Below are 26401 nucleotides of genomic sequence, written 5' to 3'. Positions count from 1 at the left end.
ACAGAGATATACAGATAAATCTAAGCAAATATATTACATTTACATATAGTAATGAAATTAAAGTGTATACTTATATATAAATGAAATAAACATATTTGCAAATATACATGTATGTATATGAAATAAATGTACAAATATTTATATATAAATAAAATATATTTGTAAACATATATAAATAAATCCCATAATTCATATGGAGAAATGTTATGTGAGTACATACACATATATGTGTGTATGTATATATATCTTATATATACACACACAGGATTTCTCTACACTTATGAGGTGAGTGGTGGCTCAGATGGTAAAGAATCCACCTACAATGCGGGAGACCTGGGTTCCATGGGCTGGAAAGATCTCCAAGAGAAGGGAAGGGCTACCCAGTCCAGCATTCTGGCCTAGAGAATCCCATGGACACGGGAGCCTGGTGGGTTACAGTCCATGGGGTCACAGAGTCAGACACGACTGGGCGACTTTCACTATAGCCACCCTTATATGTTCTAACACATATATAATATATAGCTATATGATATACACAAACAGCATTTCTATATATTCATTATCAGATTTATTTCACTCCTTGGCTATGCAGTAAAGACAATTTCCCTAAGGCTCATGTATTTTGATAACCCCATTATTGACCAAACAACTCAAGGTCCTGTGTAGACTGGAAACTCCAGGTTAACTTTCGATAAAATAGCCAAGTACATCCAAATCTCCAAGACAAGGCCCTAATTGGGTTTAAAACTCCAACTCAACTTTGAACGGAACAACCAAGTATGTCTAAATCCCAAATGAGACAGGGTCGTACCTACCTTTGAAACTCCAACTCAACTCTGAGCGGAATAGCCAAGTGTATCTAAAGCCCCCACAAGACAAGGTCCTACTGAGATTTGAAACTCCAGCTTGACGTTCTATAGAATAGCCCAGAATGTTTAACTGCTACCCCAGCATGGACCAAATGGAGAATTTTCAACATGGCAGGGAGCACCGCAGTAAAAAATCTGACTTCTCAGAGAACGACTCAGGGGTAAAGAATTAAGGTCTCCCTCTATGTTGGGGGGGGGGTTGGTGGTGGAGATGACTGTTCTCCTTGGTGGGTGGGCACGTGCGTGGGTGCCTGCGGACCGTTGTCGAGCTGGTCAGGGAAACCGCACGCATAAGGAGGAACCAGGTGAGCAATAGCGCGATGGGGTGCGGGGGATAGGAACATACCCGGTCTTGGCGAAGTTGGTCCAGTACGTCATGACCACCGCGCTGAGCATCACGTCGTTCTTGGAGAAGTTGCAGCTGAAGAGCTCGGTGGGACCGATCATGGGGATGCCGAAGACATAGGGGACCTCGTCGCCGTGGGCTGAGTCCGCCCAGCTGGGCTTCATCTCGCTTTGGCAGTGGTGGTAGAAGGCATAGAAGTAGGTGGGCGAGCCGTACTGGGCATGCAGGTCCGCGGTGGCCACGGCGGGGGCCACCCACTGGTGGTCCGTGAACAGGGCCACCAGGGTCTTGCGGCGCGTCTCCGGGTTCTCCTTGTCCGCCCAGTCCGTGTACATGAACTTGATGGTCTCCCGCAGCGTGTCTTTGCCCTCCGGGTAGCCGTACAGGTTGTCCACGAAGTTGGACACGGAGAAGTCGAAGTCGTTGGGCGTCACGCCGTCCTCGTGGTCCACGATGCCGTCCACGAACTTGAGCCCCTCGCCCTGGTTGACGCCCAGCATGATGTCGTAGTTGAGGAACTCGCCCTGCTCCATGAGGATCTGAGGGTCGTCGGGGATGACGTCTCCGTCGATGACGGGCCCAAAGGAGATGTGATAGGTGGCCGGCGTGATGGTCTGCTGGATGAGCTCTCGGTAGTTCTTGTTCCGCAGGCACTCCACCATGTCCGTGGTGTCCAGCATGTTGCAGCCCACTTTGTCTGCCAGGATCCGCGTGTACTTGGCCGGCTGGTAGTTGACGGCCCAGCTGGACAAGGCGGTCCCGCTCTGGATGATGGCCTTCTGGAACAGACCTGCAGGTGCAAAATGGTGGACATGCAGATGAAAACCCGAGAGACGCAGAGGGCAGCCTTCCACCCGGCAAAGAAGGCTCTGACTGTCCTGCAGGGGCAGGTGAGTTTCTGGATGCAGGAGCATTGCGGCCCTTTCAGCATCTCTCTCTCTCTCTCATATCTCTCTGGTTCTTGGGCCCTCCCCTCCCCATCTCGCTGGACTTGAAGGCGGCTCTCTTGCACACACACCACAATTTAGGAAAATGAAATTGCATTCACGCTTTAGCGGCAGTGGTCATAAAAGATACAATCCCTCTCTTCTTCCCTGACTGTGTATAATACGTCTCCATCCTTAGATGTTATACATAAAGCTTCGCAGAGCGATCACCCTCCCTCCATCCCCTAAAACATCAAAGGCCCTTTTGCCTTACTGGCAAAATCAGGTACCACTTTATTGGATGGAGGGGTTGGGGGCATTCTACTGACATCAGTTTCAGAGCATAGCATTCTGGAATGCGTTTTTATTTCCACGCTCCATACACTGAAGGTGCTAAAAAAATTGCAATTAAAATAAATCCATTACATTAGCTATTCCTAAAGAAACCTTCACTCAAATGCCCCCACTAAAACATACTTTCTTTTCCAAAAAAAAAAAAAAAAAGTCATTTATCTCAAAATGGCATCCATCCAAAACCCAGACTTTGGTACAATTTATCCTGCTACATTTTAAACATTTCATTTGGTGAGAAACATTTTGAAAACTTTTAGGCTGCTTTTACCAGTAAAATTCTGTGTAGCTTAAAATTTACCATCTGATCAGTCTAGTATGTGAATGTCCAGAGATAAATAAAAGTATTCTTAATTTTTTTTTTTTTTTGATGTGGACCATTTTTAAGTGAAAGTGTCTAGTCACTCAAGTCGTGTTCAACTCTCTGCGACCCCAAGGGCTGTATAGCCCTCCAAGCTCCTCTGTCCATGGGGTTCTCCAGGCAAGAATCCTGGAGTGGGTTGCCATTCCCTTCTCCAGGGCATCTTCCCAAGCCAGGGATCAAACCTGGGTCTCCTACATTGCAGGAAGATTCTTTACTATCTGAGTCACTGTGGAAACTCTTGGTTGAATTTGTTACACTATTGCTTCTGTTTTATGTTTTGCTTTTCTTGCTGTGAAACATGTGGGATCTTAGTTCCCTGATCAGATATAAAACTCACACCTCCTGCATTGCAAGGAGCAGTCTTAACGACTGGACCACCAGGGAAGTCTCCAGTAAAGTCTACTTTTCACTACTCCAGTAGGAGAGATGAAGGGCTATAAGATCACAGTATTTTATTGCTATCTCTTCCTGCCTTTGCCCTGCACCCCCACAGGATATAGTTCCAGTGCCTCATGCATTGCTGGGAGAATAAAGCATTCATCTGGAAGTCCACCAGCTCATGCCCTGTCCATGTTTAAGGTCTTACATGCAATCAAGGATGAAGGAAACATGACTGCCGTCGGGAAGATGCGGTTCTAAAGACTGGAGGGCTGCCCACACAAGACTGAGGTGGGAAACAGATCTGGCTTTGCCCAACCCACCGACCAAGCTCATCTGGTGGCCAACTGCCCAACGTTTATCACTCTGCTGGATATGGGCAAGTATGGACTTGTGCATTTGCTTCTCAAGATAAATGTCTTAAAGCAGGGGTCCTCGACCTCCAGGATCTGATGCCTGATGATCTGAGGTGGATCTGATGCAATAAAAATAGGAATAAAGTACACCATGAATGCAATGAATGCTGTTGAATCATTCTGAAACCATCCCCAAGCCTCTGGTCCTTGGAAAGACTGTCTTCCACCAAACTGGTCCCTGGTGCCAAGAAAGGCTGGGGAACCACTCACTGCCTTAAAGCACCTCAAGGAAACAATGTCCATATTTGACCTAATAAAGACATTCATAAATCAAGACAACCGGAATTAGGAAAAATGCTGCTAGAAGGAATGTATTTTTTTTTTTTCCTCTCTCTCTCTGACCACCGTTGGCCATGACTGAGGTAGCGGTGTATGTATATATATTTGTTGTCAAGGAAGTGATATTAATATAACCTGTGATAAAACTCAAAAAACTGAAGAAAATATCACCTACAATTCATACTATAAAATGGGAGTTACTTTAATATTTTTAGTATCACTCCTTCTTGGTGTTTTTCACCCCTCCGGTCCGAACATAGTTTTTGTTTTTGTTCAGTCGCTAAGTCATGCCCAGCTCTTTGCCACCCCATGGACTGCAGCACTCCAGGCTTCCTTGTCCTTCACTGTCTCCCACAGCTTGCTCAAATTCATGTTCATTGAGTTAGTGATGCTATCTAACCGTCTGATTCTCTGCCACCCTCTTCATCTTTTGCCTTCAGTCTTTCCCAGCAACAGAGTCTTTTCCAATCGTGTCTAATACCTGGATAGTATATTGGACGTCATAATTAAGAAACTCTCCCTGCCCCATCAGGGTCTGAGAAGTTCCTAAAATGGTATCTTTGCCCGCAACAGGGTCAAAGGAAACGTGGTACCCAGTCAAGGTGATGGTTTGCTGAATGACCCCTTGACACTGGGTGTGCCAGTCTAACGCGTATTTTAAGCACAATTCTCGAAGCAAATTATCATTCCTTTGAGTAAATGCACATGTTTCTTATAACGTTATTATCTTTTATGTCTTATCACTTTTTGTTTCACTCTTTGCTATGAGAATGATGTGGTGGACATTTCAATGAGAATACCTTTTCCCTTCTCCATGCTGATTTCATTAAGCACTATCACTAGAAGTGGAATTCCGAGGTCAACAGTCTGAGTATGTTTGGACTGGTGAGTCCTGATTCTGTAGTGCTGAACTGTAACTGGAGAGCTGCTTTGCAGAAATGACCCATGCAAGGCACTACCATAATCACTTCCGATCTATTGATTTAAGTAATTAACACTCTTCCTCCATTAGTTTTGGCTGACATGTGTTTGATTGCTACTGAAGTTGGACCTGACTATCTTGTAAACCAAGAACTGTGATGACAGCCACTGACAAATGGGAAAGTATAATTATCCTCTGAAATGGTATAGGAATTGTTATCACTAATGATCTAACATATTCATTTTTGAATAAAAGGTTAACAAAATGTAAGCCTTTCATTCAACTCCTCCACAGTCATTTTAAAATAAGAATCAAGAAATTCAGATTTCATTTGTTTGACTTAGTATGACTAGAATGCTAGGTTTCTAAGTAAAAAAAAAAAAAACAGATAAGCAACAAGTCACGATGGTTTATACTGTATAGTGCAGGGAACTGTAGTCAATATGTTTTAATAACTTACAAGGGAAAATGATACACATATGCACATATGTGTATGCATATACAAATGACAAACATATACACACATACATACGTGTATATGTATAGCTGAATCACCTTGCTGTGCACCTGTACATTGTAAGTCAACTATACTTCAATAAAAGATATATATTAAGAAAAAAAATTCAGATTTCGGGAGACTTAAAAATCACCATCAATCACACATTGCTAATGAAGCCATCAAGGCAGAAACTTGTCCACAACTGTGCAAGTAGTGAAAAAAAAAGGATGCTGTCACATAGCACAATTATACTTCCCCCTCTTTTTTAGCATGTTTATATGGTCCAGTTTTTTCATTAAAGAAATTTTATTGGCATATCCTTGATTTCCAACGTTGCGTCAGTTTCAAGTATCCAGCAAGGTGATATACATATACATACGTCCACTCTTTTTTAGACTTTTTCCACAGAGGTCACTACAGAGTATTAAGTAGGGTTCCCTGTGCTATATAGCAGGTTGTTAATTAGTTACCCATTTTATTTAGAATGGTGTGTGTATATGTCAATTCCAGTCTCCCAATTTATTCCTCCCCCTATATCTTTAAAGGAATGTGTTTATAAAGAAAGATACATATTTGTAAAGAAAGCTGGTGGTCAATGCAGGAGACATAAGAGGTTCAGGTTTGACCCCTGGGTCAGGAAGATTCCCTGGAGGAGGAAATGGCAACCCACACTAGTATCCTTGCCTGGGAAATCCCATGGACAGAGGAGCCTGGTGGGCTACAGTCCACGGGGTCACAAAAGAATCGGACACGACCTAGTAACTAAGCAGCATATATTTTTAAAGAAAGATACATATTTTTAAAGAGAAATGTATATTTTTAAAGAAAGATAGTGCTAGACTCTTTAGAGAATAATAATTCCCTTCAAGTTCAGGTGATTTTGATATACATAGTTCAAATAGATGTGGTGAAATTCTTAAACCAGCCAATGACACAGAAGGAAACAGAACACGACCGTGAAGATTCAGAGTATGATTGTCAATGTTCACCTGCTGTTGGAAAAGTATCCCAGGGAGGCACTTTTTTATTTTGTTGTTCTTTTTGTTTCGTTTTTGAAGGGAACCTCAGGAAGTTATTACACTGCTTCCAGACCACCGGCATCCAACCAGTGTTCATTTGTACTTTAAAAATCTCTTATCTGTACAGCAACAAAGGACCAGAGGGAAGCACCTTGAGTTAAGTTTGCAGCAAAGACCGAGTCTATAAGCATGTGGCTGCAAGCTATGTTTATCATGAAACCTATGAATCTGCAGCCATCATCCACACACTAATTCCCTCTCACGCTTCCTCTTCCAGGTTGAAACCTGAAGTTAATAACATTTAAAGTTGACCAAATAAACTCAGATAGGCAAACGCAGGGTGCAAGCATTTCTATAGAAGTCATTTTCCTCCAGTGATGGTAAGCAATGGCTATCGGTCATAAATCTAAGTGAAAAAAAAAAATCTCGTTAAAATTGTTAATAATACTAGTTGTTGTTTTTAGGTCGCTAAGCTGTGTCCGACTCTTTGCAACCCCATGGGCTGTAAACCACCAGGCTCCTCTCTGTCCATGGGATTCTCCAGGCAAGAATACTAGAGATGGTTCCCATTTCCTCCTCCACAAGATCTTCCCGACCCAAAGCTGGGTCCCTGTTTTGGCAGGCAGATTCATTACCACTAAGCCGCCAGGGAAGCCTGCACTGCACGTGTAAAAGTTGCCAAGAGAGTGGATCTTAAAACTCTGATGACAAGGAAAAACAGTTTTTAACTCAATGGTGATGAATGTTAACCAGACTTGTGGTGGTTGCTTTGCACTATATACGAAGATTGAATTCTTACCCTGTACACTTGATAGTAATCATTATTTTAAGTGTATATTATTAAATACGTATAATGCAAATGCATGTGTCAGTCACTCAATCATTTCCGATTCTTTGCGACCCCATAGAGGCCAGGATCCTCTGTCCATGGGATTTCTCAGGAAAGAATATTGGAGTGGGTTGCCATTTCCTTCTCCAGGAAATAGATATAATGGTGTATGTCAATTATACCTCAATTAGAAAAATCAGAAAGCAAGCCAGTTTAGAAGAGGATGTGGATACACATCATTTGGGGCATTTTCTTCTTTTTCTTAAAAATTAATTAATTAATTTGGCAGTATGGTCTTCTCTGGTGGCTCAGTCAGTAAAGAATCTGCCTGCAATGCAGGAGACCTGCGTTCGATTCCTGGATGGGGATTATCCCCTGGAGAAGGGAATGACAACCCACTCTAGTATTCTTGCCTGGAGAATCCCCCGGACAGAGGAGCCTGGTGGGCTACAGTCTATGGGGTTGTGAAGAGTCAGACACAACTGAGTGACTAACACGTTTTCACTTCACTGGGTTTAGTTGTGGCGTACAGGATCTAGTTCCGAAATTCTGGGCTTCCAGGACTGGTTGTGTGGTGTCTTAACCACTGGATCACCAGGGAAATCCTTTGGGGCATTTTCTATGGAGGTTTCAAGAGGCACCACGGTCCCACCTGCCTGTGTCTTGTATAAGAACCCCAAAGGTATATATATATGTTCCCACCTATGACTTCCCTGGTGGCTCAGATGGCAAAGCGTCTGCCTACAACGCAGGAGACCCAGATTCAATCCCTGGGTCAGGAAGATCCCCTGGAGAAGGAAATGGCCACTCACTCGAGTATTCTTGCCCGGAGAATCCCATGGATGGAGGAGCCTGGTAGGAAGTCCATGGGGTCGCAAAGAGTTGGACACAACTGAGCGACTTCACTTTCTTTCACTTCCAGCCACCAGAAGCCCCCTGTAATCTCCTACCCCATCCCATCCATCTAGGTTATCACAGAACACTATGCTGAGTTTCCTGTGTCATCCAGCAAATTCCTCCTTGCTGTCTATTTTACATATGGTCATGTATATGCCACAGAGGATGAGATGGCTGGATGGCTTCCCCAACTCAATGGACACGAGTTTGAGCAAACTCCAGGAGATGGTGAGGGACAGGGGTGCCTGGTGTGCTGTAGTCCTTGGGGTCACGAAGAGTCGGACAGGACTTGGTTACCGAATATCAACAACAGCAGCCAATCTGTACGACTCCATGCTTCCATGTTATTCCACATAATATACCTGGGGCTGACTCACCCTGATGTATGGCAGGGGCCAAATACTGTAAAGCAATTATCCTCCAGTTCAAAAAAAATAATAATAAGTGCGACAGATCAGAATCAAAGGATAGGACAGAAGGCACACTTGAGAATTTCTTTGGAAAATCACTGCTTTCCATTATTTTAATTGTATATTATTATATATATATAATTGGAGAAGGAAATTACAACCCACTCCAGTGTTCTTGCCTAGAGAATCCCATGGACAGAGGAGCCTGGTGGGCTGCTGTCCATAGGGTCGCACAGAGTCGGACACAACTGAAGCGACTTAGCACCAGCAGCATATATATATATATATATATATATATATAATAAAATGAAATGATAGCAATATTTAAAAAAAAAGAACCCCACGGAGTTCACAAAAGGGTTCACCTCTCTGTCCCGGGGGTCCCCTGCCCAATGTGGGCAACGCTCTCCTTACCTTCTGAATAGTGAGACAAGGTCAAGAGGCTGACGCAGGAGGCGCCCGCACCGGAGCCGAAGATGGTGACTCTCTTGGGGTCCCCGCCGAAGGCCCCGACATTCTCCTCGATCCAGCGTAAGGCTTGGATCTGATCCAGGAGCCCGTAGTTGCCTTTGGCCGCCTGGTCGCCGGTGCTTAGAAAGCCTGCAGAGGAACACAGGAGATTTTGGGGTCGTCACCTGCAGAATATAAGGCCACAGCATCGCTGCTACTTGGAAAGATATTTCATGGGACATTTTGTTCCTTGTTTGCTTTTTCTCTGGATATACGGATGCAACAGAGTAGCACCTTTTCACTGCAGAAAAGGTTATATGATATAAGCAATAGTTAAAATGGTTTTTGTTTCTTTTGAAAAAGAAAGTGAAAGTCGCTCAGTTGTGTCTGACTCTGCGACCCCATGGACTACAACAGTCCATGGAATTCTCCAGGCCAGAATACTGGAGTGGGTAGCCTTTCTTTTCTCCAGGGGATCTTCCCAACCGAGGGATCAAACCCAGGTCTCCTGCATTGCAGGCGGATTCTTTACCAACTGAACTACCACAGAAGCCCTGTTTCTTTTGACAATATAATGAAATGTTTCACTGGGGCTTTGTACAGGGTTAACATATAAAGCAAAATGAAACTAAAATATTCACGATACATGACAATATCGGAAACCTATACATTTTATAGGCTAGCGGTAAAGAGTCCACAAGCAATGCAAGAGATGCTGATTCAATCCCTAGGTTAGGAAGACTTCCTGGAAAAGAAAATAGCAACCCACGCCAGTATTCTTGCCTGGGAAATCCCAAGGACGGAGGAGCCTGGCGGGCTACAGTCCTTGAGGTCCCAAAGAGTCAGACACAACTTAGCGATTAAATACAAACAACATTCATTTTACTAGATTCAAGTCATTACTCCCGTATGTATCTAGGTTTTCCTTGGAAAAACAAAAAAGACTTAAAAAAGACAAAGCCTACTTTTTCAGGGAAAAATGTCTGTGTGGCACCAGACTTTAAGATTGTGTATACTGTGTATAAAACTGTGTATAAGATTGTGTGTATAAGATTTTGTGCACTGTGTATAAAAACAGTATAGGTTACTTTTTCCCCATTGACTTCCTCATTAACATTTTATTTAACTCCATTCAACACACAAATTTCAAAGGAAGTTAGAACCATCATGACATGCCAATCTTAAATAGTTTGAAATGCATCTCTCCTTTTCTATATTAAAAAAGATATTACAGTTACATGCAGAAACTTACAATTCTTTAATCTCGCCCAAAAGGCAATGCATATTCAAATCTCCCCAACTGTCCCCCCAAAATAGCACGGACTGCGATACGTTCTTTTAAAAACTAGGAGGATTTTAGTTTTTAGTTTTAATTTTAAAAAGTGTAAGTTAAGGAATGAGATATCACTCAAGGCATCAAACCCTAAATGCCACCTGAAAAGCTGCAAAGAAGACCATCTGGGCATTCATTGTGGCAAAGTGATCAGTTTTTTGATTTTTGAGATCACATGCCCTTTCCAGTTCACACTGCAGAAATATCTTGACCTGGAACCTCTGCTTTCCTCTGATGCTTGAAGTCTTCCTGTGGGATGGACAGATGCTCTCTTGCTCAGATTTAAGACTATGAATATTTTATGAAACATCCCCCGAGCTTAAATACTAGCACAAACTTTAATCCAACTTTACATGCAAATCTGTCTTGAGTAAGCCTTCTGGGAGGAAGAAAGAGTCATAAAAAGTTTTTTTCCCCCCTACTTCCCATTCTTACATGACCCTACACAAAATCCCAATATATTTCCTCTGTGTTGTTGCTGTTCAGTCAATAAGTTGTGTCTGACTCTTTGTGACCCCATGGACTGTAGCATACCAGGCTTCCCTGTCCTTCACCATCTTCCAGGGTTTGCCCAAGTTCATCTCCATTGAATTGGTGATGCCATCTAACCATCTGATCCTCTGTTGCTCCCTTCTCCTCCTGTCCTCAATCCTTCCTGGCATCAGGATTTTTTCCAATGAGTTAGTTCTTCTCATCAGGTGGCCAAAGTATTGGAGCTTCAGCTTCAGCATCATTCCTTCCACTGAATATTCAGGACTGATCTCCTTTAGGGATTGACTGGTTTGATCACCTTGCCATCCAAGGGACTCTCAAGAGTCTTTTCCAACACCACAGTTCGAAAGCATCAATTCTTTGGCACCAAGCCTTCTTTATGGTCCAGCTCTCATATCCATACATGACTACTGGAAAAAGCATAGGTTGGATTACTTGGACCTTTGTCAGCAAAGTGATATCTCTGCCTTTTAATACACTGTGTAAGTTTGTCATAGCTTTCGTGCCAAGAAGCAAGCATTTTCTAATTTCATGGCCGCAGTCACCATCCCCAGTGATTTTAGAGCCCAAGAAGAGAAATCTGTCATCGCTTCCACTTTTCTCCCTTTATTTTCCTCTTTATTGCAAGGGATATGACATTCACATATTTCAGGGACTGCTTATTAAATAAGCATGGCCAGTAAGCAGTGTTTACATGAAGACAGGCTATTTGGGACTGAAAATGACAGAAATGAGAACCAATGCCTTCAAGCAAACCTGGAGGGCTTCCCAGCTGGTTCAGTGGTTAAGAATTCACCTGACAAGCAGCAGATCTGGGTTTGATCCCTGGGTCTGAAGATCCCCTGGAAAAGGAAATGACAACCCAACCCACTCCAGTATTCTTATCCGGGAAATTCCCTGGACAGAGGAGCCTGGCGAGCTACCATCTATGGGGTCCCAAAGAGTCAGACACGACTGAGCAGCTGAGCACATAAGCAAAGCTGGCAGCAACCCAAGAAACCCTCAGAGTACCAGCTTCCCAAAACCTAAACCAAAATCATAAAGGATGAGATCTTACACCAATCTATGGGAAGGAAGGAAGTTACCTTCCCATAGTTTGCCCAAGTACTTATGCGCGATGGAGTGTGTGAACCAGGAGGGGATTGGAAATGAATGGTCTGATTCAAACAAAAACAGTAAGAATTTTTTTTTTTTTTTTTGCCATTGTTGTTCTGAAATAACAATCATCTGGACTCCCAACCTCCTTGCCTGAGTGCATACAAGGAGGTCAACTGCCAGGTTGCACATTCAGGGAATGACGCACAAATCCCCTCCCCTCTAGAGTTCATGGGGGTGCCTTCAAGTTGAGCAACTGGAAGGGAGTGTTCAGACATTATCAGGTGCTCCCTTATGTAACTAGCAATTGCTAATTAGTCTTTCCTGCCCGAGAATGTTCTGGAACCCCTCCTCCCTGCATTCATCCCTCCTGCATTTTACATGCCTTCTCATAAAATGAACCCCAGTTTGCTGGGCAGGGAAAAGCCTCTTTCAGCCAGCTTTATGGACAATACCAGCTAATAATGACGGTTTGGGTGCCGGATAATAACCATAAAGAGAAAGCCTCTCTCCCTCCATTCAGCAAAGAGCTGATTCCTTTCTAAAGGCTCCAGGAATTTTCTGGCAAAACCGTTCTGGTTTTAACCCATGCTTCCTCCATCCGCCTCTCTCCTACGCTCCACTCTCACAGAATGACCTCCTCACTTATTTTTCTGGAGATAAGCCTGACGATTTGTAATGGATGGTAAACCACGAGTCTTTAGGAAATCAGAGACCCTTGGTCCACACTGAAAGACGACCATCTCTCCTGCAGAACGTGACTGTCCAATAATCTCTAAGAGAGGAGGGACCATTAACATTCTGCACCCTGGCAAATCCTACTTCTTCTAAAAGCATCCCATGGAAAGGTTTGATGCTGGCGATTCTAATCTCCTTCCAAAAGGTCTGCAGGAAACAGCTTTCCCTGTGTCTCTGAACACCAGCAAAAGAATGCGGGGTGTTTTGAAGCTGGTGTTTCCATACCATTTGACGTGGAATCTTCATTTACTGCTACAACCAGGGATGGCTTTTTTCACTCTTTTTTCACCTTTTATTTTGTATTGGAGTATAACCGATTAAAAGTGTTGTGATAGTTTCAGGTGGACAGTGAAGGGACTCAGCCATACATGTACATGTATCCATTCTCCCTCAAACTCCCTTCCCATCCAGGCTGCCAAAGGACAATGAACAGAGTTCCCTGTGCTGTCCAGCAAGTCCTTGTTGGTTCTCCATGTTACACACAGCAGTGTGTCCATGTCCATCCCAAACTCTCTGACTATCCCTTCCCCCATCCTTCCCCCTGGGAACCATAAGGTTATTACAGAGTATTGAGCAGAGTTCCCTGTGCTGTCCACCAGGTCCTTGTTTGGTTCTCCATGTTAAATACAGCAGTGTGTCCATGTCCATCCCAAACTCCCTAACTATCCCTTCCCCCATCCTTCCCCCTGGGAACCATAAGGTTATCACAGAGTATTGAACAGAGTTCCCTGTGCTGAACAGCAGGTCCTTGTTGGTTCTCCATGTTAAACACAGCAGTGTGTCCATGTCCATCCCAAACTCCCTAACTATCCCTTCCCCCATCCTTCCCCCTGGGAACCATAAGGTTATCACAGAGTATTGAACAAAGTTCCCTGTGCTGGACAGCAGGTCCTTGTTGGTTCTCCATGTTAAACACAGCAGTGTGTCCATGTCCATCCCAAACTCCCTGACTATCCCTTTCCCCATCCTTCCCCCATTTCGTTTGTTCTTTGCGGTGCTTCAGATTTCCCATTGCAGGACCAGAATGAATGCCAGTGATCTTATATTCCCTAGGAGAGCATATTGTTCTCCTAGTCTAACTGTCAAAATACAGTGTTTGATGGATCTGCCTGGTGGTCCAGCTGTTAGCACTTCAACTTCCAAAGTGGGGTGGGGGGGGTTGTTTCTAGGTTTGATCCCTGGGTGGGGAGATAAGATCCCACAAATCTCGTGGCCAAAAAACCAAAACATAAAACAGAAGCAACACTGTCACAAATCGAATAAAGCCTTTAGAAATGTTTCACATCAAAAATGCTAAAACAAAACAAAAAATTTCAGTGTTTGATATAATCCAGACAGACCATGGGTGGGGGTTTCCTAGAGTGGGATTGTATGAACAACATGATAGCAGCTTGTCAACTGGGAAACAACCACACACTTTACCAAAGATCGAAGAGTCTGAGTCAGTTTCCCAGATAAGCTAGTAACTTTCCTCATATGCTAGAGATGAATTCACAGAAGCCAGTCCTTGACTGGCCAAACCTGGTGATTTTAAACAAATGGCTCCTTTTCACTGACAACCACTCCTGGCTCCAAATGCTCTAACCATCTCAGCTGATGAAACATTGGTTTTTGAGATTTACTGTCTCCGAAGTGAAGCTTGTAAATCGGTAAGCCGCCCCACCCCCCACCAACATTAACTGAACAAGGAGAGAGATGCACAAAAGAAGTCATTTGAATTTAGACAGATTACGGACTAGATTGATACTGAGTTTCATTCAAAGCACTGGAAGGAATAAAACAAACACACACACATACATACACACACACACACGCTCACACGAGATGTGCTAAGTGACTGGGTGTTTATTTTAAAATGTGGTTCATGGAAAAGATGCTTTAAAAACCTAAATTCCATTTCTCACTTGCACGTTGAATGAAATGAGTACTGTGTGCACCGTGTTTGGTCTAAATATTGCTCTAGAACAGAAAGTTGAGGGTTTTAGGATGGCTAACCAGCATCTAAATGTTCCTCGTTCAACTGAAGAGTTTAGGAGATTGGTTCCAGAACACACAGCTTTCTGCCCACTTCAAGTTGGCCGTAAGAACCTCAGTGGGGTCAGATGTATTAATAACTACACTTTGGTTGTTTACAACATGACTTTAATGCCACAGATGATGTAATCCGTTGAAGAATAATTCATTACCTAAGCGTGAAAGATTGAGGGCAGGAGGAGAAGGGATGACAGAGGATGAGATGGTTGGATGGCATCATCAACTCAATGGACGTGAGTTTCAGCAAGTTCTGGGAGATGGTGAAGGACAGGGAAGCCTGGCATGTTGCAGTTCATGGGGTCACAAAGAGACACAACTGCACAAACGTGTCCACACATGCACGCATACACACACACAGAGGCAGTCAGCTTTGGCTTTGAATCTACAAAAAAGCCTCATATTTCTCAGGTGTAAAGTTGAGAAAAGTATACCTTAGTCCAATAGCACAGCTTGAGAAACTAACTGGAAAATGTACTTTTGAAAGCATCGTGCTTCTTGGAGAGCCGATACACATTTTGCACTTTTTTGTTTTTCCTGACACTACAAGTTGTATTTAAGACATAAAGATGATTTATATAAAACTCTATGTTACAAACATGATATGAGAAATGCTGCCATTTATTTCTGTTTGACACACAGAGAAAGTAAGGACAGGTATCTGTTGAAAAATGAAAGAATGTCATAGGGAAAGTGGATAACTGGTCTACCTAGGCTCTGTCTGTATTACGCAGATGATAGTATTCACAATAGCCGTGTATGCAAACAGCCTAAATGCCCATCTACAAATGAATGCATAAAGAAGATGTGACATACTATAGTAAAGCAAATATCTTACAATAAAAATTTTAAAAAGAAGATGTGGTAGAGTGCGTGTTTCTGCAGCACATACAGTAAAACTGGAGCCATACAGAGAAGATTAGCACGGACCCTGAGCAAGCATGACACAAAAATTCATGGATCGTTTCATATTTTTTATGATATATGTATAATTATGGCTGATTTTCATTGTTGTATGGCAGAAAACAACACAACAATGTAAAGCAATATTCTTCCAATTAAAAAAAAAGAAAATAAAAACCAAAATATTTATTTATTTAAAAAAAAAGATGATGCATTATCTATACACACACACACACACACACACACACACACACACACAGGAATGTTACACAGCCACAAAAAAAGAATGAAATCAGGCCATTTACAGAAACATCGATGAACCTAGAGATTTTCATATGAAGTGAAGTAAGTCAAAGAGAGGAAGACAAATATCCTGTGATATCACATGTGAAATCTGAACTATGACACCAATGAACTTAACTATGAAACAGAAAGTGACTCCTAGGCAGAGAACAGTCTTGTGGCCGCCAAGAGGGACGGGTGGAGGGAGGGGTGGGGTGGGAGTTCGGGATTCCTAGATGCAAATTACTATACACAGGATGGATGAACAAGAGCCTACCATAGTCTATAGAGTACAGCGAACTATATTCAGTATCCTCTGATACATCCTCATGGAAAAGAATATGAAAAAGGATATATATATATATATATATATATATATATATACACACACACACATATATGAACATATATATATATATAAAACTGAGTCACATTGCCATACAGCAGTAATTAAAACAACATTGTAAATCAACTACACTTCGATAAAAAAAAAAGATTATGCAGATGATAAACAAAGCTTATATGCTCTGACTGCAAAATGTTGTTGGTGAATAACTTTGCATGAAGGTGATGCATATTTATCTGTTCAGTCTGTGTATTCAGTGCTTGTTTATTATTTATTTAGTGTTTATTGGGTACTCAGAGTCTAAAGAGAAACGCAAGGCAAAAATATATTACAACTGCAATCATGCTGAGAAAATGATGGAGGTCCTTATTCAACCAAATTTCTGATATACATGCAATGACCCAACTAACATGCTAAAAGCTGAGGGAAAATGATATATTATTAGAGTGGATATCAACACATATTTCAAAAACTTACAGAAAGCTTATTTCATTTGTGAGCTACAATTAATTTAACAAAAATATTTTAAAACTTATTAGGAAAGTCATATTTTTTGCCATCATAGTATGCTTATGAAACATGCATGAAATATATATATATATGTGCATGTGTCTGTCTGTCTGCATGCTCAGTTGCTCAGTTGTGTGCAATATTTTGTGACTCCATGGACTGTAGCTCGCCAGGCTTCTCTGTCCATAGGATTTCAGAGGCAAGAATACTGGAGTGGGCTGTCATTTCCTCCTGCAGGGGATCTGTCAGACCCAGAGGATCAAACACCCCCTTCTCCTGCACTGGCTTTTGGGCTCTTTACCACTAAACCACCAGGGATGCCCATATATATTTTGTATTTTATGGTATTCATGGCAGTACAAATTGTATTTAAGAAATAAAGATGATTTATATAACTCTATGTTACAAATGTGAAACATAATTTTGATAGTTTCTCACAAAGTGTACAAATTCTAAATATGCTGATCTATTTAGACACACTAAGTCTAAGTCTAAGTGAAAGTCGTTCAGTCGTGTCCGACTCTTTGCGACCCCATGGACTATACAGTCCATGGAATTCTCCAGGCCAGAATACTGGAGTGGGTAGCCATTCCCTTCCCCAGGGAATCTTCCCAACCCAGGGATCAAACCCAGGTCTCCCGTATTGCAGTGGATTCTTTACCAGCTGAGCCACCAGGGAAGCTCACTATTAGATACACTATTTCATCCTCAATTGCAAGACAAGCATGGGTGGTTGCTGGGTTTCCTAGTACTTATGACTGGATACTATCTAGGGGCAGATGAGAATTAATCTGGTTTGTTATTTGTCCATAAAACGCTAACAACTAAATATATATATTAAAATAAAACAGACATTCTTCTTCATCTCTATCAAAACCTAGTCATGCTGACTAATTCATATAATCTTAAATGTATACAGAAATATTCTCAAGCTTTCCAATGTTGGTTTTCAATGGGAACCTTGGAACTTGGTTAAGAAGACAGTTTAAGGTTTCCTTTGCTGTGCTAAAGCTTATAAGTTTGATGAGGTCCCATTTGTTTATTTTCAATTTTCTTGGGAGAACAGATAAAGAAGATGTGGTACATGTATACAATGGAATACTACTCAGCCATAAAGAATGAAATAAGGCCATTTGCAGCAATGTGGATCAGCGTAGAGATGATCATACTAAGTGAAGTCAGTCAGACAAAGACAAATATATGATATCACTTATACATGCAACCCCATGGACTATAGAGTCCATGGAATTTTCCAGGCCAGAACACTGGAGTGGGTAGCTGTTCCCTTCTCCAGGGGATCTTCCCAACCCAGGGATGGAACCCAGGTCTCCCACATTGCAGCTGGATTCTTTACCAGCTGAGCCATCAGGGAAGCCCAAGAATACTGGAGTGGGTAGCCTATCCCTTCTCCAACGGATCTTCCAGACCCAGGAATCAAACTGGGTTCTCCTGTACTGCAGGCGGATTCTTTAACAGCTGAGCTATCAGGGAAGCCCCTGACACATGCAATCTAAAAAATACTACAGGTGAACTTATTTACAAAATAGAAGTGGACTAACGCAAAAAAACAAACTTATGGTTACCAAAGGGGATCTGAAGTGGTAGGAACTGCACGTTTGGGGTTAACATACTCACCCTGCTATATATAAACTATATAAACAAAAGGTCCTCGTGTATGGCAGAGTGAACTACATTTAATCAATATCTTGTAATAACCAAGAATGGAAAACATTACCTATATGCATTCATCTATCTGTCTGTCCATCCATCCATCAAACTGAATCGCATTGCTGTTGACCTGAAACTTAACGCAATACTGTAGGAAAAAAAGACTGATAACAAAAGACCCTGGGAAGGTCTGAGAAGAAATGCAACACACATTAGCAACAAGTGAATGGAATGACGTAGGAAAGAACCACTGGGCTAGCCAGAAAGTTCACTTGGGTTTTTCCATTAGATTCTACGGAAAAATCTGAACAAACTTTTTGGACAACCCAATAAAATCCCAATAGAAAGTTCAGTTTCAGGTACAGAAAGGTGGTTGTTGAAGAAGTAGGGATATTTCTCAGGAACGAGTGCATATGCCCTCTGTGTAACACACACTCAAATTGTCCCTTTGGTTGAATAGTTTGACTATGCTGTCTTCCTGGTGAATTCTCGATTATTAAAAATCCTCCCTGGAAGAAAGGCTATGACAAACCTAGACCAGCCTATTAAAAAGCAGAGACATCACTTTGACGACGAATGTCCAAAGAGTCAATGCTGTGTTTTCCCCAGTAAACCATGTACGGATGTGAGAGTGGGACCATAAAGAGGGCTGAGTGCCAAAGAACTGATGCTTTCAAACTGCGGTGCTGGAGAAGACTCTTGAGAGTCCTGTGGACAGCAAAGAAATCAAACCAGTCCATCCTAAAGGAAACAGTCCTGAATATTCATTGGAAAGAGTGATGCCGAAGCTGAAGTTCCAGTACTAGGGCCACCTGATGCAAAGAGGCGACTCACTAGGAAAGACCCTGATGCTGGGAAAGATTGAAGGCAAAAGGAGAAGTGGATAACAGAGGATGAGACGGTTGGATGGCATCACTGATTCAAAGGACAGGAGTTTGAGCAAGCTCTGGGAGATGGTGAAGGACAGGGAATCCTGGCATGTTGCAGTCCACGGGCTTGCAAAGAGTCGGACACAACTGAGCAACTGAACTGACTAGGAGAGTTGAAAGTGCATTTCTCCAATGAAGAGTCTACTACAGCACTCAGCTTGTAAGACCCCTTCATATTATTTTGGTTTCACTGTGAATGTAGGTAAAGCAACTGTGAAATGAATTTACTTTAAGAAGGGAAACAGCATATGATGAAAAACAGAATATCTTTTATCTAATTATTCAAGATTTGCTCAAAAACCAACCAGTATTCCCCACTCGAGTGAGGCCTTGGATCAGCCAACATGCTTCTAACCCCAGAGCAATTGGCTGTGGAACTGGAAATCATGACAAATTTTCAATAGGATGACTATGGAATATTGCATAATGTTCAGTTTCCAAGAAAAGTTCCATTATGTTGATCCTATTCATTTTTGTCACATAGCTAAATTCTACACTCTTGCTCACTGAAATGCAAGGAATGAAATGGGGAAAAAAATATTTAATTGACCATCATAATTAAATACAAACTTCAAATAACACCTGACCTTTTCATGCAAAACAACTTATAATTAACAAATTCATTTTGTGTTCCTGAAACTGAGCTTTCCTTTCATTATCAATATTGATGGCTTCTAGAGTTATATCTGTGGCTAAACTGCCATGTTATTTTAAAAGCATAAAGTGACACAAAACAGTTGATTAGTAATGAGTTATTTTTATAAGAAAACAGCTGATTATCATCTTTGCTGTTGTTGCTCAGTTGCTAAGTCATGTCTAACTCTCTGCAACCCCACGGACTCCAGCACACCAAGCTTCCCTGTCCTGCACTATCTCTTGGAGTTTGCTCAAACTCATGTCCATTGAGTTGGTGATGCCATCCAACCATCTCATCCTCTGTCCTCCCCTTCTCCTCCTGCCCCTAATCTTTCCCAGCATCAGGGTCTTTTCCAATGAGTTGGCTCTTCACATCCGGTGGCCAAAATATTGGAGCTTGAGTGTCAGCATCAATCCTTCTAATGAATATTCAGGGTTGGTTTCCTTCAGGATTGACTGGTCTCATCTCCTTGCTGTCCAACACACTCTAAAGAGTCTTGTCCAGCACCATGGTTTGAAAGCATCAGTTCTTCAGTGCTCAATCTTCTCGGTGGTCCAGCTCTCAGATCCATACATGGCTACAGGAAAAACCAGTAGCTTTGACTGTATACTCCTTTGTTGGCAAAGTGATGTCTCTGCTTTTTAACACATTGTCTAGATTCTCATGTAGATTTTTTTTAATCACCCTCCTTGTCCAAATCGTATATCTGTTAAATTGTGTATGTATGGCAGCTGCGTATATGTGAATGCCAAAATCCTAATGTATAAACAGGGATTTATAAAGGAAAATCATAAAGTGGGCATCTTGTTACAATTACAGAATGGAATAAATTAATTTTAAATATAAATTTATGTCAGCTTGTTATCATCAGCCCTAGCACCAGGTAGAGTGCTGAAAAGTCAACCGAATGGAATAGAAATATCATTTCTACCACCTTATGCCCAATTATTGAAGGGTGAAGAGTCTCTTCTGATCGCAAAGATTGATTCTTCATAAGGTACATGACAGGTTTGGAAGAAACTCACTAGATGCTCTTCAGTTTTTATGAAAAACCACATAATATGCATACAGTGTTGGTGGGAATGTACACTGGTGTAGCCACTTTGGAAAACAGTATGAAGCTTCCTCAAAATAACTAAAAATAGAGTTCTCATACGATCCAGCAATTTCACTCCTGGGCATATATCCAAAGAAAACTCTAATTCAAAAAGATATGTGCACCCCCAATGTTCACTGCAGCACTTTTTACAATAGCTAAGACATGGAAGAACCTAAATGTCCATCAACAGATGAATGGATAAAGAAGGTGTTTTGTACACACACAAACACATACACACACACACACACACACACACACACACACACACACACACACTGGAGTATTACTCAGCCATGAAAAAGAATGAAATAATGCCATTTGCAGCAACATGGATGGAGTTAGAAGATATTATACTAAGTGAAAAAAAGTCAGACAGAGAAAGATAAATACTGTATGATATTACTTATATACAGAGTCTACAAAGTACAACAAACTCGTGCCTATAACAAAAAAGAAGCAAAGGAAGAAGTGAAATGTATGATGACGTAACTAAGGAATTCATGTTATCAGTGAGCATAAACAAGCTACATCTTCAAATATCACCATGGCTGAACACCAAAAACACAGCCTTCCATGCAAAATGTCAGGTGAAGATGAATATATGATTTAATTTACTGAAGATCAAAACCAGTCTACGCGTGGCATATTAATAGGGTCATGCTAAGATGATTTTGTATAAATAAAATGTAGCAGAAGGAAGTGATAAACAAGAATCAGAGAGGTTATGACTCTGAGTAAGACCAAAGGCATATAGTTTAAAAGGGGAAGAGAGAGGGATCCAAAAAAATCTTCATTGTGTTCTACTTTTATTTCTATTTCAGATTACGTTGTTAGCGAGTTGTTTAAGTAAATGTCCATGGATGAAAACTTCTCTCATGTTAAAAACAATAAAAAGATTACAAATGCCTTAAAAACTGGATTCAGGACTCCATGAAGTAGCTGGAGATATTTAAAATTTTTTTTTTTCTTTTCCAGGTCAAATTCAGCAGTTCAACAAACAGCATAATCACCAACTCTAAATTTTCGAATGCAGGGAAGCCGATGGCTTTACGTTCATAGTCTCGTTTTCGATAAATGTTAAAAGAGCAATCGTTTATCTGGAATGTAGACAATGACACATGTTCTAATTCTTCCCTGGCTTGTGCTAAACGCTCTTTTGCAGGATTGAGAACTAAGGAGTCTAAAGAATTAAGTCTCAATTAGAATTTACGAAGGCATTTAGTACAAGTTTTCTTAAACCTGATGTTCTACCGTTCTAATTTGCCACAGCTGTGGAATGTGTTCTAACTTTTTAACAGGGGTTTTCAGACACAGCTGAACACCTGGAAGGTATTTTCAAAAAAGTTCCAGACTAAACCTCCTGAGGATTCTGACACTGACTGTGCTTCTGGGATGGGCAGATAATTATTCAAATGGCAAGAACACCTACGGAGACAATACAGCTTCTAACGGGATTCCAGCGGCGTACTCAGAACTACCTTAACAAAGGCACAAGTTTATTATTATTTTGATGAGAGAAGCAAACCCAGCTTGGGGAGAGAACTGACTTACATTGTGTTCTTTCTTAACTCATGCACGGCAGAAAGAGAATGCCAAAAGAATAGATTATAAAGGTGCTGGGCTGTGCCTAGTCGCTTCAGTGGTGTCCAACTCTGTCCATGGGATTCTCCAGGCAAGAATACTGGAGTGAGTTGCCATTTCCTCCTCCAGGGGATCTTCCCCACCCTGGGATCAAACCCGGGTCTCTTACGTCTCCCACACTAGCAGGAGGGTTCTTTACCACTAGCGCCACCTGGGAAGCCCAGATTATAAATATGGTTCAGCAAATTGGACAGTTTGATGAATTAAAACAAAATCCCCGGTTATACGATGCCCAAAAGATGAAAACAGCTGAGAGATAGTCCATTTGAAAGGATTAAGTTCACATTATCAAGGTAAAATGTTTCGAGTTTCTCCTCAAATTGTAAGTTAAATCTGATACATACAAAATACAAAAACACACAGGCACACACCTATACAAACAAATGAGTGGATTTCTGTACAAACTGAGAAGCAGCTGAGTTTCTCATGCTGGTACCCAAGGTATTAATGAAATCATTCATATACAGAAGCAGAGAAAACTGCTTTCAGAGATAACTATGTTACCATGCTCTGCAAGAAAGCTGAAGTTTGCTCGCTGGTGGTTCAGATGGTAAAGAATATACCTGCAATACAAGAGACCAAGCTTCTATCCCTGGGTTGGGAAGATCTGCTGGAGAAGGGAATGGCAACCCACTCTGTTATTCTTGCCTGGAGAATTCCACGGACAGGCCGTGTAGTGGCAAAGGGGCTTCCTAGGTGGCTCAGTGGTGAAGAATCCACCTGCCAATGCAACAGACGCGGGTTCCATCCCTGGGTGGGGAAGATCCATTCTCCCCCAAACTCCCCTCCCATCCAGGTTGCCACATGACATGGAGCAGAGCTCCCTGTGCTGTCCAGCAGGTCCCTGTTGGTTCTCCATGTTAAATACAGCAGTGTGTCCATGTCCATCCCAAACTCCCTAACTATCCCTTCCCCCATCCTTCCCCCTGGGGACCATAAGGTTATTACAGAGTATTGAGCAGAGTTCCCTGTGCTGTCCAGCAGGTCCTTGCTGGTTCTCCATGTTACATACAGCAGTGTGTCCATGTCCATCCCAAACTGCCTAACTATCCCTTCCCCCATCCTTCCCCCTGGGAACCATAAGGTTATTACAGAGTATTGAGCAGAGTTCCCTGTGCTGGACAGCAGGTTCTGGTTGGTTCTCCATGTTAAATACAGCAGTGTGTCCATGTCCATCCCAGACTCCCTGACTATCCCTTCCCCAATCCTTCCCCAAGGCAAACATAAGTCTGTTCTCTAAGTCTGTAAATCTGTTTCCATCTTGTAAGTTCATGGGAATCGTTTCTTTTTAGATTCCACAAATGTGTAAATATGTACATGGAGGACTGTCAAAATATTTACAATAGCGATATTGTGAAAAACCTGAACACTAGAATGGAGAACACATGCGCACCCATGAACACACACATACACAATCTCCGTAACTCCCAATGGACTGACCCAGGAAGAGGCTCTTGGCTAACAGAAGGTCAGAACACCCTTATTTCATCAAATCAATTGGCTAAAGTACTATATCGATAGAACATCCTTTTCTGGTACCTTGTGTGCTCCAAAAATGCATTTAGAAACCTTTAAAAGATCCATTTTAAATAAAAACCTTTATATAAATTTAAGAAAACAAATTAAAAAACCTTAGATTTTAAAATAATCTTTCTCCTCCTGCCATGCGGAATTATCTTATGCTCACTCTCTTTCAACATTTCTGTCTCCTCAATATCTGCCGCAGTTAGTAAGTTTTCCTCTTTTTCGTGTGCTTTCCTGATTATGATTTTCAATCATGACGATGGATCTGATAAGGAAGGCCTGTGCTCAGCGCTTTGGTGTGCTCAGTTCCCAATGATGTTCCAAAATTAAAATAACACAAGGAAAAAAAAATGTCAGTGAGCACACCTAAAATAGTTGGGTTGACTTAGAAACGCAAAGCATATAGAATGCAGTGTGTTGGCCAACCCTCTTAGTTTTAAATGCTCGGAGGCTCCTTCTGCTTGGATGCTAATGTTTTAAAGCTTCCCCGACACCTGCATTGGCTGCCCAGGTAAGACAGCTCTGAGAGACACATGGAGGAGAATAAGCAAGTATGTTTGGAAAAATCCATAATGTCACCTCATCACTTTCCCTACCTCAGCTGAGCCATCTGGAGGGCACTGAGACCATACTGTTGCAAGAAGAAATACACCAAAATACAGTGTTACTCATACATCTCTTCTATTGCAGGCTGCATTTCACGTAAGGGAAAAAAAAACAACTTATGTCTAATACTCTTTCAAATAGTGGTGTTGGAAAAGACTCTCAATAGTCCCTTGTTGGACTGCAAGGAGATCCAACCAGTCCATCCTAAAGAACATCAACCCTGAACATTCATTGGAAGGACTGAGGCTGAAGCTGAAACTCCAGTATTTTGGCCACCTGATGTGAAGAGCTGACACATTAGAAAAGACATCGATGCTGGGAAAGATTGAAGGCAGGAGAAGAAGCCGACGACAGAGGGTGAGATGGTTGGATGGCATCACCGGCTCAATGGACATGAGTTTGAGTCAATTCCAGCAGTGAAGGACGGGGAGGCCTAGCGTGCTGAAGTCCATGGGGTTGCAAAGAGTCGGACACAACTAAGTGACTGAACAACAGCAACAACAAATACTCATTTGTAGAAATGAAGCTGTACTTTTCAGGGATTCAATCAGCACCTATAACATTCTTTTAAATCACTCGACTCTCTTATAACAGGGGTGAGATTTAAAAGTCACTTCCATAACTTTTAACCACATTTTTTAAAATTAAAATGTCTATTTTAGGCTAATTCTTAATTGAGCTGCAATTTAAGAGAGGATTTTTTTAAGGGGTAAAGAGATGAGTCAAACCCTTTCTTAGCTTGTCTAGGATTCACTGTCTTGTAAGAAGCTAATTTCTCTTGCCTTTAGGACAATGGCTTAATAGCTATTGTGCTGTGAAAAAAAATGGGAGGAAATCGTAGAATCACATCCATGGGAGAACTGGATGCTGTGGGCTACTTCCGTTGGTGTTCACAGTGGCACTGCTTGCTTCTATTTTCAAGGAAATGACAGCTTCGTTTGTACAGGCAAGCAAAATGCAGTCTACAATCAGAAATCATTTTAAATTATCTTCCTTCCACAGGCTCCACTATGACCTACTCTGGTCCTGGAGAAGTTTATAAAACATGAGGACTAAATCTCTAAATCAACAAGGAGGCTCTTACGTGCAACATCTAAGACAGCAGAAGGCAATGGAAATCTCAGAGCGATCCAAAGATAAAATGTTGGTCTGGAGGTTATGCTAACATTTTTATTAATTTCTATACAGACCGACTCAATGGACATGAGTTTGGGTAAACTCCGGGAGTTGGTGATGGACAGGGAGGCCTGGCGTGCTGCAGTTCATGGGGTCACAAAGAGCTGAACACAACTGAGCGACTCAACTGGACAGAGCACATTATGCGAAATGCTAGGCCGGATGAATCACAAGCGAGAATCAAGATAGCTGGGAGAAATATTAACAACCTCAGATATGCAGATGATACCACTCTAATGGCAGAAAGTGAAGAGGAACTAAAGAACCTCTTGGCGAGGGTGAGAGAGAAGAGTGAAAAAGCTGGATTAAAACTCAACATTCAAAAAATGAAGATCTGGTTCCATCACTTAAGGGCAAATAGGGAAAAAGTGGAAACACTGACAGATTTTCTTTTTTGGGGGGGCTCCAAAATCACTGTGGACGGTGACTGCAGCCA

The 26401-nt window shown here is 41.9% G+C and overlaps 1 protein-coding gene and 1 non-coding gene across 5 annotated transcripts in view; one reads left to right on the top strand and one right to left on the bottom strand.

Annotated features, from left to right (window-relative positions):
* LOC145536932 (neuroligin-4, X-linked) overlaps positions 1–26401 on the bottom strand; it is a 371520-nt gene that overhangs the window by 15428 nt on the left and 329691 nt on the right. For all 4 annotated transcript variants that reach the window (XM_081567240.1, XM_081567242.1, XM_081567241.1 and 1 more), the window contains 2 exons: positions 8920–9105; positions 1216–2005 (listed from right to left, as the gene is read on the bottom strand). In XM_081567240.1, the coding sequence (XP_081423366.1) occupies positions 1216–2005; positions 8920–9105 (976 nt within the window). The remainder of the gene's footprint in view (positions 1–1215; positions 2006–8919; positions 9106–26401) is intronic.
* LOC145537248 (U6 spliceosomal RNA) lies at positions 15518–15620 on the top strand. The gene has a single exon (XR_014076279.1). It is a non-coding gene; the product is annotated as a U6 spliceosomal RNA (small nuclear RNA).

The sequence above is a fragment of the Giraffa tippelskirchi genome, chromosome X (genome assembly GCF_054371585.1).
Source record: "Giraffa tippelskirchi isolate mGirTip1 chromosome X, T2T-mGirTip1v1.2.pri, whole genome shotgun sequence".
Taxonomy (NCBI): domain Eukaryota; kingdom Metazoa; phylum Chordata; class Mammalia; order Artiodactyla; family Giraffidae; genus Giraffa; species Giraffa tippelskirchi.
This window is presented reverse-complemented; position numbering and strand designations above follow the sequence as displayed.